This window comes from Pseudopipra pipra, chromosome 1, assembly GCF_036250125.1.
Source record: "Pseudopipra pipra isolate bDixPip1 chromosome 1, bDixPip1.hap1, whole genome shotgun sequence".
NCBI classification, from domain to species: domain Eukaryota; kingdom Metazoa; phylum Chordata; class Aves; order Passeriformes; family Pipridae; genus Pseudopipra; species Pseudopipra pipra.
The window spans coordinates 117778311-117796178 of record NC_087549.1 but is presented as its reverse complement, the minus strand read 5'-3'; the positions used below and the strand labels follow the sequence as shown (position 1 = coordinate 117796178).

The following is a 17868-nucleotide window of genomic DNA, read 5'->3' as shown; positions in this document are numbered from 1 at the left end:
ACCATTTGCTTACTGTCCTCTCACATCAGCTTTTACAGCAGCTTTCAAGAAGGTAACTAATTTCATGGTTCAGAGCAATAATGATCCTTCAGAACAGAAGTTTGAAGCCAGAGATAGTTGGAAAAATTCAGATAGCATAAAAATATAAATATATATATATCCCTCCCACAAAAATACCATCTCTTTGGATCAGAACAGAATAGTCATTCTTTAACACTTTGAATAGAATTTAAGAAAACATCCCTGAACCTGTTTGTTTTTCTGAGTTCATACCCAGGCATTTCCCCGCAGGCTGATTTCAAACTGTAATTCCAGTGAGTGACTGTGTCTTCGATGAAATGATCTGTTTCCTTGTTCTTTAGGCTTCCTCTTGGCCCTGGAGTGTTACTGTAATATGAAATATGATGTCTTTTTTTGTTCTTTTATAATGCTCTCCATATTGGGTGTATTGACAAGTAGGTGTAAAGTGTCTTCTGTTTGCTACCTCCACTGTCATCTGCTCTGGACATACCCTTGACCAGAAGCTCTCCTTGTCCCATCAGATTGCTGTGCCGGTATTTTCCTTGACAGATATATTTAATAAAACTGTTGTGCTGATGTCTGGGGACATTGGATTGTTACTGACCAAGACAAGGGTGGAACAGCAAGGCATAGAAAATCCACTATACATTCTAACATTTAGGCTTTATCCTTTATTAGGTAGTGAGTAAGAGACATAAAAAGAATTGAGTTTGTTTACAGCTGAAATTTAAAAGAGATTTGTGTGAACAAAAACTTGTTCCATAGAGCACTGTGACAAAAGAGGTCCAAGAATACTGAAGGTGTCATTGCAAATTAGCTGATGTAAGTAGTTGGAATGACACTCTTTTATTTCTAGCAAAATTTGTATTAACTCTGCCCCTAGTACTGTGCCTCCATACATGCCACAGGCCACATTTTGGCAAGGATCAGCCTGTTGATTTTGATGGCATCACAACAACATCGCAGAATGTACAGCAGCTGTCCATGCACCAGAAGGCTATGCATAGAAGAGCCTACAGGATATTTGTAGATCTCCTGTTTTCCCATCTGCATGCTTTCTCATGGGGAAAAGATAGCCTGACCCGATCTTCTCCTTTCCCAAAATATGAGTCCTCCTCTGCTCCTTTAGCAAGCTCTTACACAGGCTCTTACAAAAGCCTCTGGAGATAAATGGTGGTTCATGGAGCACACCTTGGAAACTGGTTCCCTATTCAAGGAGGAATCTGAACACAGCTGGCATTGGCACTACAGCTTCTGCAAAAAGATGGAAGTTTGAAAGCAGGCTTAAAAGACCTAGTCCCAGATTTTGCAAAATGGAGTCCAATCTTAATATATTATGCACCCAAATAAAATGAAACATTTTCTAAATTGAGTGTTAGGAGCAGGTCTAGAAGGCTGGCTTATTTACTATGTCTTTACTGGGAGCTGTAGAGTAGAGAGCCCTTTTAAATGTCAGCCCCTAGTTTTTTAGATGTCTAAACTTGGCTTCAGGAACTTACTCATACTGTTGTTTTGGAAGTTGGGCCAAAGCAATCCAGCTGGTAATCAGCCCTGAAAACACCATCACATCTTTTTCATGGCTACATAGTTGTGAATTAAATATAAACAAAAGCCCATTTCATTTCAAGGCACAAACGTTTGCAAACAAACTGGATGAAATACAAATACATAATATAGAACTTATTTTAATACTTCTAGATAAATAAATGCATCTCTTTGGAATTCTTTGGACACAGACATCCATGGAACCTCTTCTTTCTCTCTCTTTATATATTTTTTTATAAAATCTAAATGCGGAGAGGTTTAAAAAATGGCAAATACGAATGTATATGGAAGGCTCACTGATGAACTGCAAGTCAAAAGTGCTGTATATTCCCATCCTCTATACTCCCACCTGTCCATATTAACCACAGGCAGCATTATACAGCAACCACACGGTCAATATTTTGCATTACTGCCTTTTAATAAAGTCTTTCGAATAATTTCCACATTTAAACTTAAATTATGTTTTTAAATTTTATTCTGCCTAAATGTATGGTAGGCATTTCACTTAGCTACACATCAGAGTGGTCGCACGTGACTCAGCAGCGCACTCCATAATATTAATAGATACTTTTCAGCTCCCTATGGGAAAAAGCAGGCAGCAAGAATCAGATTCAAGAAGTCTATTTTTTTCTCTGCTGTTTGTTACTTACCACTTAATGACCCACATGTGAAACTCAATGGTTATATAATTATTTTATATAGTAGATTTTCTGTTTATAAGTTATTTTTCTTACTCTAACATATATACAATATATCTATATATACCCCTGATAAATCTTACTTTAAAGGGACACAGTCAACCCCTTTAAGCCTCACAGTAAATATATAAGGCTTTAAGCTGTCCATACATAACGGTCAGCTACAGAATTCAAGGGTCCCTTCAGATCCTAAAGGTTGCATTTGTTCCAAACCCATGATGTGCAGTTATCTCGTAATATGTATCTCATGTGTCACTGTTTACATTTTATAGGTATATTAAACATTTTATATCACATCAGTAGGAAATAATACAAGAGAATAAATCTGTTTCTAAGACTAAGCCTATTGCAAAAAATATTACCTGTATCTACAGACACTCCCACTGGTGTGATATAAAAAGAATATGTACCATTCTTGTGATGAAATTCTGGCTACATTGCAGTCAGAAAGAACTTCATACTGACTTAAACGAGGCCAGAGTTTCTCTCCTGTTTTTCATTAGTTAGTTATGACTATGAGTAACCCATTTGTGTCTTCCCTCTGCTCAACACTGAAGTGTCAGGCCTGTTTCATGACAAGAGTGTATTTTTTGCTGTCCACTGGCATGTCTTAAGCATTGATCTATTCTGTATGTATTACACTTTTTGAATAAACACACACTGTACACATACGTTCTCAGTTAAATAAATGTTCGATCCATTCTGTGTACAGTATCCTAATTATTTTTCCCCCACTAGATCTTCTTTATCACTTTCTTTTACCTAACCTAGATTATCTTCTTGCCCATTCTGCTACAGGCAAGGAAAACGATTTTTGCTCACCAGGAACAGCTCCACATCATTGTCATCATTTTTGACTACTTACCAAAGTGACATAATTTGTTCATTTTATCTTTTGCAACTCAGTTAGAAACCTAGTGGCATAGATAGAGACACAATACTACTGTTTTACAAGACGTCTATTGTATCTACTGTTGTTCAGATAAATACCCAGTACCTGCTGACTTGGCAGGAGGATTGGTAAGGGTACTACTATTCACAGTGTTTCTTTTTTTTCCTTCTTCTTTAATCTACAGAATAAAGTATTTTATATACATTGGAACCAGTTAATGCCCTTTAGACAAATTTGTAAGTTGCTTCATAAAGCAGGAAAGACATTGCAGGGAAATATGTGGCAAAATGCACAGTCAAAAGGCTTTATATGTCACTACAAGTCAATGCTGGAGATCAGTTCTAAAACGATCAATGCTCAAGAGGAATGTTCTCATCTGGAGAAAATACTGCCCATTCCCCCTTTCAGAATTTGTTCAGTTCTCTATCAAAAGTTCTGGCTCTTCATATATACTTTAAACTATAAATAAACACTGCATAGTTCAATGTTCTTGATTTTCATTTTTTTGTTTGTTTTGTTTTGAAAAATTATTGCAGTACAATTATTTCCTGTTTGGAGTTCAGTAAGGAGCAAACAGCACAGGAGTATGGGTGGTCCGTATAGGCCCAGGAGCTGGTCGTAGGAGTGCTGGAGGAAGTGCTGAAGTCTGGAAAAGGGTGGCTGCTGGGGCTGTGCGAAGACTGAAGGGGGAATTCACAGCCACAGCAGCAGCTGCTGCTGCAGCTGCTAGCGGATTTGGTAAGATTCGTGGAGCCATCGGCTTTGAAGCTTCCTTTGAAAATACTAATTTTACCTGTGGGGAAGAGAGAAAACAAACAAACAGAGAGACATAATTTGTTCATATTAGCTACGCGACAGGGAGGTTGACTTAAGATTATACATGCAAAATCAAGCAAGAGAGGCCTTGTGGTGGCTACTGACTCTATGAGCTGCAGGCGTGTGACAAGAGATACAATCTCGCCCACTGGACAAGGATTTGATTGAGGACAAAGAGTTTCAGCATTCACTCTTTATCACTGACACTTATAAACTAATATTAGATTAGAAATCAAGGCAAATCTAAAAAGGGGCAGGGCAATCTGCACCGAAGTAAAGCTGCATGTACTCGGCAAGAATTAAATAAGGAAGAATTAGATATCAATTAAAAGACCTCCATCTGAACAGCTTTATGATAGAGACCAGAGTAGAATGAAAATATATCCTATTCTCTGATCTGACTAAGAAGATATTTTTGTTTCAATCATTAAGATGCAAGTTCTACTTAAAACTACGATCTCCAGATAGCTCCTCTTCATTAGCTCCTGCTTCAAATAATGAGCAATCTTATCTTGCATGGGTTATGAAAATCTCCCATGTTTCATGTGTTTAAATGGGTGCTGCCCCATGTAATCTCACTGTGTCTTCAAATGTTTTTCACTAAGATAATGTTCATTCTAACAAAGGACTGTGAAAACATGGCAGATATTTTAAAGTGTTACGAAAACATTCTTGCCTATAGCACTACCAAATCCAATCAAGAAAACCCCTCATTCAGAATTTTTAAAAAAGGAAAAAACCCAAAACCCTCAAGTTTTTCCCAGACTGCTGGAAAATACTCATAGAGATTCATATTATTTAGGAGAATTTATGTTTGATATGCATGCTAATGAACATCAGAGTAGTCTCTATAGATTTCTGCAGTTTTCAGTGGGATTTCAAGTTTCTAGTAAGATGCCAGGAGACTGAATATCTTTGTTGTTCTGATTTTATAACTCTCAGATAAGAATAGAAACCTCATTTACCAGCAAAGAAAATTTCCCATTGGCTCTGATGGACTTTTGGTGGGTTTGTGTCCTAGCATGACCTAAGGCCTTTTCCAAAGAACATAAAACTGAATATATAGTATTGAATATACAGAATATGAATATATGTACCATTCCATGATACACCTCACTGTAAGTATAGACACTTCTTACAGGGAAACACAATTTTTCATCCTTGAATTGAAAGGGGTTTTCAAATAATTAGTTGCACAACATCACTGACATTTTCAACTCAACAGTACCTTGTGAGTGAATAATCAGAAAGTAAGGACAGGAGCACTCTGGCATGAGCCACAAGTGAGTTGCATCGTTATACTATCACCATATTCCAAATAGTCTGTTCATTCTTTACTATCCAGATGGATAGAGGATTTTTACTTTTCACAACACCCATTGGCAACTCTGTTGGCTTCCAGGTCCTTTAAGGCTCTGGAAGAAATACTCAGATGGAATTAAATTCTGTAATTATCTTAACAGAGGATATAATAGATGTTAGATATAAAAATCCCCATGGTGCCTGTGAAAAGCAATGATCTGATCTTTTCCTTGATCACTGTTACACCCACTGATCCAAGCTGTCTTCTTCTCTTGCTGAGCATTTGACTTTTTCCTCCTTCCTTACATTTTTTAGTAAATACCTTCTTCAGCCTTATTTAGAACAGGAAAAAAAAAAAATCTCAGGGGAAAAAGGATTTTAAAAAAATTAATCCTGAGTACAAAGTACTTTGTGCTCTAAAAGTCCCAATGAAGGATGTTTTTTGTAAGAGCTATTTTATTTCAGAAACACCTGATAACCTTTTTTTTTCCTGTGTAGTATTTTATGGATGCTGGACACTTGTGGCTTAAAGAAATATCAAGTATGTCCCAACATTACAAGACTTCTTAAACTCTGAAATAGCATGGTAGGAATTTATAAAGCTTCTATCTCTGAAGCATACAAATCTAGAATAGACAAAGCAGTACAAATGATACTGAAAACATGGCAAAGGAAAATTTTTGGTCTAGAAGAGCTTAGAAAATGTACTATGTTCAATTTGATTTCTTTTTTAGACAATTGAGTGATGCTTATACAGTTTTTGTCATGAAGAACAAAAAAAGATCTTCTGTGTCTGTTTCTATTAGATGACTAGAACTTTCCTATCATTCCTGAAGGAATCCAGCACTTCTAATGAAGTTAGATAGTTTTTCAGTTAATTTACCAACATGTTTCTGATTTCGAGGTAGCTGCAAAACTAGTAATATTTAACATATACAGTACCTTACACCTTCATTTCAAACCTCCAATTAACACACAGGTCAGCATTCAGAGTAAAGTAGTCATTATTTGTTCCATTTCCAATGAAGTAAACTAAGTGACAGCAAATGACTTAAAAAAATAATGGGGAGCGTCTTGGTTTCAGTAAGGGGCAGAGGGTAAAGAAAAAGTAAAGAAATAGCTCTTCAAAACCATTTACATTACAATTGAAATTATCATACCTTTGGTATGTTGCTGTGCCATTCTGCACTTCAAGTGACAGCAATTTTGATAGTTTTTATACTCAAACCCAAAAAGACTAAATGGAGAATTGGTCTCTCCTTTCTTAGTGCAACCTACATTTTACTACACATATCTGTTCATTTATTGCTAACTCGTTCTCTCTTTCTTAAATCCCTTTTGCCTCTTTGATTCCCTCTGGTCTGATTTGTATATTGTGAGCAACTGGGAGGGAGCAGGAAAACGACATGTTGCCTTTATTTACCTATGCAACAACTAAATGGCCTTGAACCTTGGCTGGAGTTCTCAGAAATTACCATTACATAAACTGGTAAATAGGGAACTGTGTACAACAACAACAGTAACGTAATAGTTGTTTCATCCCCTGGGAAACAATGAATTTCCTAAAGGAATAATAATCCTGATAGAAAGGCTTTAATGACTTCATATTCTACTTATCTCATATTTTCCTTTCACTACAGTTTATGTGTATTGGAGACCTTGATCTTTCTGGTGGATTACTGAAAAACCCTATGGGGCTATTTCCCTACTGTTAGATCTACCAGTGTGGTGCACTACATTATTCCACAATTGAATCATGCATTAATATACCACTCATAAGGGTTGCCCCAACAAGGACACAGTTCCAAGAAAAGAGCTTTCACTCGGTTTAAAGAGAAATGGGTTTCCACAGGAAAAAAAGCTCCATATTCTGCCTGCATTAGAGAAGACGGCAAGACATAAAGGTGCTAATCTCTATGAGGCCAATGAATCAACATCCTCCCTCTGCCAAAACCATCCATAAACCCTTACAAAAAAGCAGATAAAACATTCATGCAGTTTATCTGATGGAGGAGATAAATGTCAAATGTTTCATTATCCCACCCACAATATAAGCTAATTCTTCACTAAAGGCAGAATCCTAGAGGTTTTTTTTTATTAAAAAGTAAACCTTTTTCTCAGCTTTTGAAGTTAGTAAAAATTGTGTTTCAGATAGTTTATTCTGGCAGTGGAAAATGTGACCAGAACCATCCTGAAACTGAGCGGAATTAAGGGACAGATTTTTTTAATTGTTTCACTCGTTCACACTGAACAATTGTTCACACTGAACAATTTTCTAAATAAGGATAGAATGAAGGTTTTATGTTTTATAGAGTTTTACTTAGTTATTTCAACACTATTGTCCTTGATGAAAACTGGAAAAGTCCTGTTTAACATCTGGAGGTTTTTTTGTCTCTTGCTCTCTAATGACCTTTGCAGCAAGCTTCTTTTCTGAGTTAATTCAGAGTAGCTACAAAAACAAGGGCCCACAGGCTGTAGTGAACACCCACCAAAGTATATAGAAAAGTAATTTATGAACTTCCATTGGGTCATTCATGTACTTGTACACTGCCATGGCTTACACTATTCCTATCATTTTACACATTTTTCCACTTACGTTTTCTGAAAGTCCTGCTCATCGGGGTTAAAATAAAATTGAAATAAAAAGTGGATTAACTTACCCCTAGAGGATGTGTTCCCTTTTGGAGCTTGTTGTAAGGGCTGTATTTAGGTTTAGGTGGCTTCCCAGCAGCTCTGTCTTTGTGCCTTCTACTGCTTATGTGCTGTTAAAATATATTTGGGGTGGGAATAAAAAAGAAAACAAAGAGTGATAGTTCCTTAACAGATCTTTTCAGGTGCTGTTTACACAAGGTTACTGCTCCAGTACTAAAGACTTCTGCTCTCCACAACAGCATTACTTTGACTAATTCAATAATGAAAGGGAATAGGGTCTGTTGGAATTTGAATGATCCTTTGTGCATCACATATTGGGACCATGATTTTCAACAGTGCTCAGTTCAGCTTTGCTTCCACTGAGCACTGAGATGAGAAAATCATAGATTTTCTCATCTCTTCTAACTTCAACAGAACCTGAATCAAGTTAAAGACAGAAGCCTTTGAAAAACTCCTCCCTATTTCTGTAAAGCACCCATCAAATTCAATCCACTGCTGATAGAAAGTTTTCAAAGAATATTAGATAGTAGAGCATCCCCTATTCAGGAAAAAAATAAGGTCACAAAATTGTTTAAATCCCTGAGAAGCCTGGAGATACTTTTAAGATGGTTATATATCAAACTAAGTGACAGAGAAAAAAAAAAAAAAACAAAACACAAAATCCACTATCTTCTTGCTAAGATCTGTGAGATTTTGTAAGTATCCTTCTACACAGACTTTATTGCAGTATTAGAAGAGACCCTTTTCTGAAGGACCTTTTCCAAACAAAAAACTATTTTTACTTTGATTTTCATTCTCAAGAGAGATGTCACCAAAAAAAAAAAACCAAACTAGACTTTTTTTTCCCTGAAACTAGAAAAAGGGTATTGCTATTGTCCATTACTGAATTTATCTTCATTCTTGTAAAGTTCTTTAACAAGCATTTAATTCCAAAAGGCATATGGAATTAGACTAAGTATTTTTTGGAAGGCTTTGATCATCTGAAGAATGACTGAACATAACTTAGTGTAATTGTACTGCTTCTCAGTTAGAAAGAAACATAGATAAAAAATATTAGAAATTCTTTCCATATACATTTCTAAGCAAGTTATTCAGTGCTCCGTGAAAGTACTGGCTTTCACTTACCCATCTTCACATCTTTGTCAAGGCAAATATCATGCAGTACACTAAATGGCAGGGTTTATTAGCTCATGACAATTCTAGTACTCTAAAGACATTTGTAATATGTTGCAGCTCTCTAAGAAATATGTATAATCGAGAGCTTTTGAGAAAACATATTCCATGCAAGGGGAAACCATATCTGAAACAAAACATACAGCATGACAGCCAAGTACAAAGGACAAAATCTGTAAGCTCCGTTCGGACACAAACTGTTATATTGGCACGTGCTGACTGTGTTGGTACTTTACCACTATGAAAACAAAAAAACAGCCAAGGATTCTCAATCTGCAAGCTGAGTACCTGTTTCAGTTGTGTCTCAGAGTTTACGTGCACATCACATATTTCACAGTGAAATGTTTTGTTCTGAAGGCCTGTGTTTCCTTTATTCACAGGTCCTTTGCCTTTTACGCCTGCCCGGGGAAAGGCTTTTATGGTTCCACTTCCATTCCGAGCTTCCAGCATAGTTTTGTGCTTAGTCCCTGGAGACATTAGAAATGGGAAACAGAAACAACTTTGGCAATTGGGTTGCATTCATTGTTTTATTTCCTTTTTAAAATAAAATCATATGAACCTCCTCTTGGTGCCACATTCTAGCCTTGGAATATGGCTGTGTTGGTCTGTATCAGATTCATACTAATGTAACAGTATTTTACATCTGATACTTACTAAATTACATACCTATAGGTAATGCACTAGAACAAAGCAGCCACACCAGAAAGTAGTAGCACAATCAAGTATCCTGATGTGAAGTTAAATGGGTGTGACTTTTCTCGTTAACTCCTGCTGCTAATAAGACCTGAATTGTAGTTGCAAAAGAAGAGTAATTTATCTATTAAAGGTGTAGTTGGCTTTGATTTGTAGTTCTCCTGAACAGATTGATAAACAGTATGTCTTAGATAGTTTATAATTAAATCTGTAATCAACTAATTAGTCTCCAAACCAGAAAGGGGCAGAAGCTTCTGGCAGCAACCTATGGATCCTTAATGGCCTGGACAGAAACTAAAACATGTGAGAAGCATGCATGTGAAAAAAATGCACTTGCTTTTTTATTTTTCCGTTTTTTTTTTTTTTTTTTTTTTAAATAAAGGTTAGATAGAAAACAACAGTGTTCAGTTGCTGTACCTTTATTCAGACTGAACAATTGCTTACACTATTTACTTCCACGCAGGTAGTCTGTGATGATAATGGACTACTACTGTGTACAGAACTGCCGTTCCACTGATAATTGCTATATGCATCCACACAGACAATTTTACTAGCATGTATGTGTGTGAGCACAATCACAATTTATAGCATAGGCAGCTAAAACTTGGAGGGTTGTGTTTAAACATTCAGAATAACATTTTGGCTCACAGCCTGATCAGAATAATGTTTATAGTCTGACCCTCATATGAAATTAAATAGTTTAAAGGGTACAGATTTATGAAGTTGAACTTTCACCATTTGAAGATCTGGCATACAGCAAACAGCATTCAAAACTGATTAGGCTTTGATTCTCACGATTACCAACAAATTATAATTTCCTTTTTAATTTAAGTGAATTCCGTAGACACGCCAAAGTTATTTCTTTTTTTTCATTACATCACAAAACCATTGATCATTTTGCTCTAGGTATACCCTCACTGTCCCTGTATTTCAAACCTAAGGTTATGTCTGTTTCTTAAGTCTATTTACCCTTGATGCCACCATATTGAATCCCTAGATCTTTTAACCCTGCTCGCTACGCAGTCAATCAATAAGGTGCTAAAAATAGTGATTGTGAATGATGGCTCTCTTCTACTGGAACTTATTAATGCTACTAGCTCTAATAAGAAGAAGAGGTTTAAAAATTAAGAAAGATGGAGGTAGGCAATTACCCTTTCAACTCTCATGCAAAAGCTGCTATCAGTTGATGAAAACAAAGGGAAATATACATAATTTTAACAAGTTATTTATTAGCACACAATATGGAGCTAAGAACTCTAACTCCTATCATTGAACTCTGACTGACTGGCGCTCCCTCTTTGAGCCTTAATTTGTTAGATTTCAGACAAAGCTAATGGCATTCATACTCAGTTTGCTAGCTGGCACAAGCTAAACTATGCAAACTCTGAACACCAAAGGTAATGAAGCAGAGCTGTCATTTAGCTCTATAAGGTTTCGAAGCTGCAAAAGCTAAAATGTAAGAAAATATGCAACTTGCATGCAATAAAATTCCTTTCTTCTCCCTTTATGAAAGCCTCTTTGCCTGTCATTTTTATCCTTTAATAGTTAATGAATTCCATGTAATTGCCAGTTTTCTGCCACCTCTTTGTCCCCTGCTGCAAGAGATCTAATCTATTCAGGGGAAGATAATTGCAGCGCTCTTGAGACAGAAGGAAAAAAAAAGGAAGAAAGCAAGCACTGCTCCATCTCACCACTGTTGTGCGCCTCCAGCTGTGAGGCAGAGTTGACAGCGACTTTGCATAGTGAACAGTACAGCAGTCTTTTTGCTTTTTCTTCCTCAGTTTCAATGGAAGGGCAAGCGGTGCTGCTAGTGGCTGTCGTGGGGATTTTCTCCACTTTAGAGGTGATCTCAGTTGTCATAACACTGCTCTTCCGGATTTCCACGGTTGTCGTTGTTGATATTGCTGGTGTCCCTGTGGTAGCGTCTGTGGGCAAAGAGAGAAGATGAACGAAACAAAACAAAACAACAAAAAAAAAAATCCTGTGACCTTTGATGCTTGGTTGTTTGCATCCCAATGCTGCAATCACAGAGAGGCAGATTGTGCCGGTGATGGTTCGACTAACGGTAATGACCTAATCTGGCCTTATTCTGTGTATTTTGTGTGGTTACAAAACACAGTACTCCCATGTATTGAAATGCCACGTGTTGACTCCTGCATTCTGCTAACACAGAATTCATAAACTGAAAAGAAACATCTTTAAGATTGTACTGAAGAATTGAAGAATAATCCGCTAAAAGAGGTGGTGTAAATGACCTGTACAATAGGCAGCCAAAATTCATATGCAGCACTTCAGATGCATAAACTGCCATGGTACCACATAATACTTATACTGATTGAGTAGCCAAGCTGAAGTTTTAACATCTCATACTAATAAAAATAAAATGAAAATAATTGTCTTCCTTTATATCTCGTAAAAAAAGAAAATTAGTTAAATTGATACTTCACTCGATTGTACCCAAAACTAACATTAAAAAGATGAAGGCAATTATTAATACACAGTATATATTATTATCCTTTAATTGCATAACAATGATACATACAGTAATTAAATATACAACATGCTGTATCTGAGACTTACACAAACAGTAATAAGATTTTCATTGTGCATATCAGTGGGTTTTTTTTGGAAAAACTATAAGCATGGTATATATACTTTAATCTGTTTGGAAGCCTAGCTCTTTCACCTCAGAACTCGTTCTTTTTCTATAGTTCTCGAATTGTAGAGAGAGAAAATACACAATGGTACTGTATTTTGAATAATATATACATGATATTTGGATACAGCAGTATCATGTGGTAGTTAAGTATTTAGAAAGGTAGAGGACAGTAAGATCCAGCGCTGAGGCAGTGAAGATGATGGCAGGTAAGGGACATGAAGGAGAGAAAGGACAGGAACTCTTCTGCCTTTGCACCATTGTATTTTATCATATTAAGCCTACTGAGTAATAGTTTTCCTTTCCTCACAAGAAACCTTAGTTACTTTATTGAGGTATGTCTCAATCTGGGGACTTTCCAGCTCATTTTAGTTTCCATTGGTGTTACTGATGCTTTATTTATCACTACCTATTAGAATAGACAAAATAACAATTATTTTATTTATTGATCTAAATATGTGCTCTGATGCAGAAGGGACACAACTAACTGATGCCATAGAGGTGTCTTGCAGATTAATACTGTTCAACAACTTTGTTAATGAGGAACATGCCTAATAACTTAGCAGACAATATCAAACTGGAAGCAAGCAAACAAACACTGAGACATGATTCAAAACAATTTTAATGCATTGAAGAAGCAGTCTAGAAAATTAGATGGCTTTCAGTAAAGACAATTGCAGGAATCCACACTCAGTAGGATTAATCTGATCTATTAAAGGAAGTTGATGACAACAGCCCTAGTAGCACTTTTTGGGGAGTTTTTATTGTTTATTTCATCCTGATTATTTTCTTGTTTTTCAGAAAAATCTTTCAGTAGAAGACAAGATGAACACAGATCTCGTATATCATTATGTTATGACCACCATATTGAGGTTCTTATGTCATTATGTTATGACCACCACTGGTCCCCACCATATTGAAAGTACAAAGCAAAAGGTTTATGAGATATTTTTTTCATCCTCTAATCAGCTCTAGAGGCACTGTGTCCAGCCTGGGGACAGCAATGTCAAAAAAAATAACAATTACTTGCTTTGTTGTTAATCCAGCAGCAATACAAATGCAAAACAACAAGAGAGGAGATGTGAGAGGGGAAGCCAAAACAAATCAGATGTTTAGAAAATATGGATGGACTGTGAATATGGAACATGAAGACCAAATGCTGACAACATTTTTCATACCTCTAGAAGGTAGCTAAAAATAAGAAAATATACTCTTCTCCCTGATCCCTCCAAGTAGAAGAAGACCTACTGGATTACATCAAGAGAGACTGAGATTAAACATCAGGAAATTCTTTCTAATATTAAAGTTTATGAAACCTGGGAATACCCCACCTACACAGATCCAGAAATATTTCCTACTGGAGGACTTGAAGTTGACTGAACAGATATCTACACAAATTTGATCCCCTTTCAGTCAGTGGGAATAAGGCCACTGACTGAAGCTATAATAATTTCTATACATTGTGTGTTTTATAATGTTTCTACATATTCTCCCAAAGGGTCTTTAAAAATTATTGTTCATAAACCAAAGAAAGCAGAGTGTGTCTTATTCTATGTACTGCCAGACATTAAAGCATATAACAAAGCATGTAAGGTCAAATCACAGTCTGCTTTTTTTTCCTGAAAGTGAGCCTGAAGGTGGTTGTATCCCGAACGTATTGAAGATGTTAAATACTGACGCAGAAGGAATGATGTTACCTTGTTGAAAATTCCCTTCTATTTTATAATTTTAAAAGACCAACAATAATTTTAAAAAAAATATTTTGAAATATTAAGCCTGTTTTTGGAAAACTGATGAGAAAACAAAGCTTTTGAAGTTCTGTTCTCAAAATATTAGAATTAACTAGTCACTTCTTCACCATCCCAGAGAATCCATTAAATGTTTGCTGTCTTTCAGTTAGTTGAAAATTGCTGGAGTAAAATTATTGTCCTCAAAAGCCCAATCCCAGCAGCACATGGCATTGTTTTTAAAACATCAGTTTCTCCATCCTAGTACTACTGTACAGTAGTAGGTCTGGCCAATGTACTGTCTTGGTGAAATGGAAGGCAAAGGGCAGATCACACAAGGGAGAGGGAAAGAAAAGAAAAAGAAGACATTAACATTCTCTCAAAATTGATGGCAAAGTTGGTGCTCTTTCAGGAAATTATATATGTACCTCAATCACCATTACCAGCTTTGCAGTGCAAGGGTCACTATTTAGCCCTAAGCAAAATATAGATCATAATTTCTTTACTTTCCATGGGAAAACCTGAGGAAACGAAGAAAAAAGAAACAAAAAGAAGCTTAAATAACAGCAGATTTTATTCTGCTTCAAGTATCTAAAATTCTATACCTGTGTTGATCTAACATTTCACTATGTAATTATTTTAAAGTGAAAAGAAAATACAATCAATTATGCTAGTTATTTTGGGTATTTTTAGATTATTTTGAGATGCATGCGTGAAAGCAACATAACATATAAAAATTAAACTAAAAATTATAAATATCATCCGCATATTCTTCACCTAAAAAAGATAATCAAAGGTCATGATGACATATATTTTCTACTTCCAAAATGTGCCTTATATTAATACACTTTATATTTCACTAATACAAATACTTTAATGACATCGAAACATAAATAGAAACCATTCCAGTTCACCATGTAAAAGCCATGACACATTTAAAGACGCAAAGCTGCTCCTCTACATATAAAGCTTAGAATTTTCAGCAGGAATTAAGGATAAAATATTCTAAAAACTGTCAAGTAAGCTGACAAAGAGGGATTTCAAATCCATTTTTCACCAGAACTTCTAACCTAATCAGCATGTGTCCCTTTGAATATATTACAGTGTTGCTGCTGTCCACAGTTCAGTGCCCTAAATACAGGGTACAGTATTAAAGGTATAAGGGATTAAAAAACCAAACAAACTAAACACCAAAAAGGAGTAGGAAAGCATTTGAATTGATGTCTTGTAGACTGAATCAGCATTTCTTAACCTTTTATTATGACAGTGCTTTAAGAACTATTTCAATAATAAATGATCTAAAATTGAGCTGGAAATCCAGTCACAGTCAAATGGAAGATTTGTTTCTGGTGACGCAGGCTTGCAGCACTGTGCTATTTTCATACCAGTGGCCTGCAGCAAATATTCATTATTGCAACTGTCACTGCTTGGCTTTAGTACAGAAGTGGATTGCTAATATTGTATGGAACTGAACTCCAGAAGCAAAAAAAGGGAACTCTTCAGGTCTCACAATAATCCGTTCGTGTTTCTGGTCTTAATACAGCAACAAAATAAAAATTAAAAATGCAAAAATATTACATTAAAATCTCAGCTTGGTCAGTGGTTATATGATAGATTTATTTTAACAAGAGGACAAAACCAGATGAAAAATATTCTGTGAGAACTGACTCCTTTGAGTACTACAGATACCACAGTTCAAGTGGAAAACTGCATGTGTGATTAATGTTCTTCTAAGTAAGCAGCATTAGTTTTATATCCCAGCTACAAGACTCATGAATTTTCTTTAGTCTGAGAAACAGAAAATTACAACTCATGTTTTTCTTCTAAGTATGTGAAAGTCTCACACATCAGTTCCTGCTACTTAGCATAGGAATTTCTTATCCTGAGACTATAAATAGATCCACAGAGAGAAATGCGCTCTGACTTCAAACAAATCACTAATATTTATGAATGTGTTTTTTCTTCCACAATCTCAAGTGGCATGCATTTAAAAATATCTGATTTAGCACATACCTATGTATTCTGGTCTCATTTACACCAAACTTTGCCTTTTACATAAAATGATTGATCATTTGGCCCGTAATACTGTCCAGGAAAAAAAAAAATCAAAAAATGAACAACCAAACAAAACCAAACAACCTCCCCCCTGCAGAAACTAGGAAACACATTCTTTCTCATGACAAACAGAACATAATTTGAAATATTTCTGTATATAAGATCACTTAGTATTGAAAAAACATTATCAGCTGGTTAGCTTATAACGAACCTGTGTCAAGTAACAGAATGCTCACATACACATGCTTGATACTGGCACATTCAAAAGAGACTTGGCATATTTTCCTGCCTACTTAAAGCCGGGGTCCTCAATTTCCTTGAGCTGCTTTGAAAATTCCATTTTCCATGCCTTCTGTGGTAATTACATTTGAAAATAAGACTTAATTTCTTTAGAATCTATAAATGTAACAGTGGAGTATACCAAAACCAAAGTACCATCCCCAAAATAACTGCAGCTGACGTTGTTTTTTATGTGCTTGGCTGACTTTCTGTATTCATATGCTGAAACATAAGCATGTGTGCTAGCACATTGGCTGGCTCTGGCACTCAAACAAAACACTTTGAGGAAGTTTGACTCAACATATCAACTTCTCCTCCTTTATAAGTGCAGAATACAAACTTACATATTTTGTGGTTGGTGAACCTTTGGCCCGTTACAATGTATTGTACAGAAAATTCTTATGGTATCGTATTATGAAAAATCCAGTCATTAGACTTAGGTGTACATTCAAAACCCTGATTCAATCTAATTTTTATAGATATAGCTTTCCCACACTGGATATCTTTTACTTGAAGAGTCAGGAGTATATTTTTAGAACTTAGAAGAACCCATGTAAATTTTTCCTAAGAAAAAACGATTTCAGCAACATTATTTGGAAACTCAAGGACCATACATCACAAGGTTTTTTTGGCATAAAATATCAAAATATCTGATTGACAGTCATGTAATTCATTACTTTATGATAAGATGTCCTTCAATGAAATGATATGAAATATTGGAAATTATGGTATCTACCTGGTCTTCTACAGTATGGGTAGTAATTGTTATACCAAAATGGAAGAGCCAAGAGCTCTGAAGTAATAAACAAAATCGTGTATGACCAAACAGATATTTGAAAAATTTTGACGATCTGTCTTTTTTGAACCTGTTTTTTAAACAGCTATTCCTCTTTTTGTCTCACTTTCCCTGTCAGTGTCTTGGCTTGTCAGTCACTTTTTTGCTCAAGTTCCTTGTTAATTTGCTTTGTCTTGGTGTCCATCATAATTGCTTTTAATATCCACAAAGTGAATGGCTGAACATATGTAAGGTATTTCCCAAGCCTTTTCACAAAGGTACCAAACAAGCATTGCTGAAAAACTGAAGAACTGCAAACTTTTCCAGGACCAGGACAAAAGGAAAATACCAAGAATTTTCTTGGATTGTAACTGGAGAGGTAGTATTTTGACCAGTTCCTGTTTTTTAACACTTTAATAAATCACACTATACCGAGTATTCATCATTCAGAAACAAAAGATGAAGCAACAACTGGCTCCACAACAAGTGGCTTCATTTTACTGCCGTCTCTACTCCATGCTTCCTACCAACATGCCTTGGAGGTGATCTGATGAGAGGAAGACAGAAAACAGGAAGTTTGGTGA

At 35.8% G+C, this 17868-nt stretch overlaps 1 protein-coding gene across 4 annotated transcripts in view; it reads right to left on the bottom strand.

The window, feature by feature from the left end:
* Nucleotides 1-669: 669 nt before the first annotated feature.
* Nucleotides 670-17868, bottom strand: part of ZNF385D (zinc finger protein 385D) — a 404459-nt gene continuing 387260 nt past the window's right edge. For all 4 annotated transcript variants that reach the window (XM_064673182.1, XM_064673190.1, XM_064673208.1 and 1 more), the window contains 4 exons: nt 11484-11717; nt 9388-9566; nt 7935-8036; nt 670-3949 (listed from right to left, as the gene is read on the bottom strand). In XM_064673182.1, the coding sequence (XP_064529252.1) occupies nt 3716-3949; nt 7935-8036; nt 9388-9566; nt 11484-11717 (749 nt within the window). In that variant the 3' untranslated portion in view covers nt 670-3715. The remainder of the gene's footprint in view (nt 3950-7934; nt 8037-9387; nt 9567-11483; nt 11718-17868) is intronic.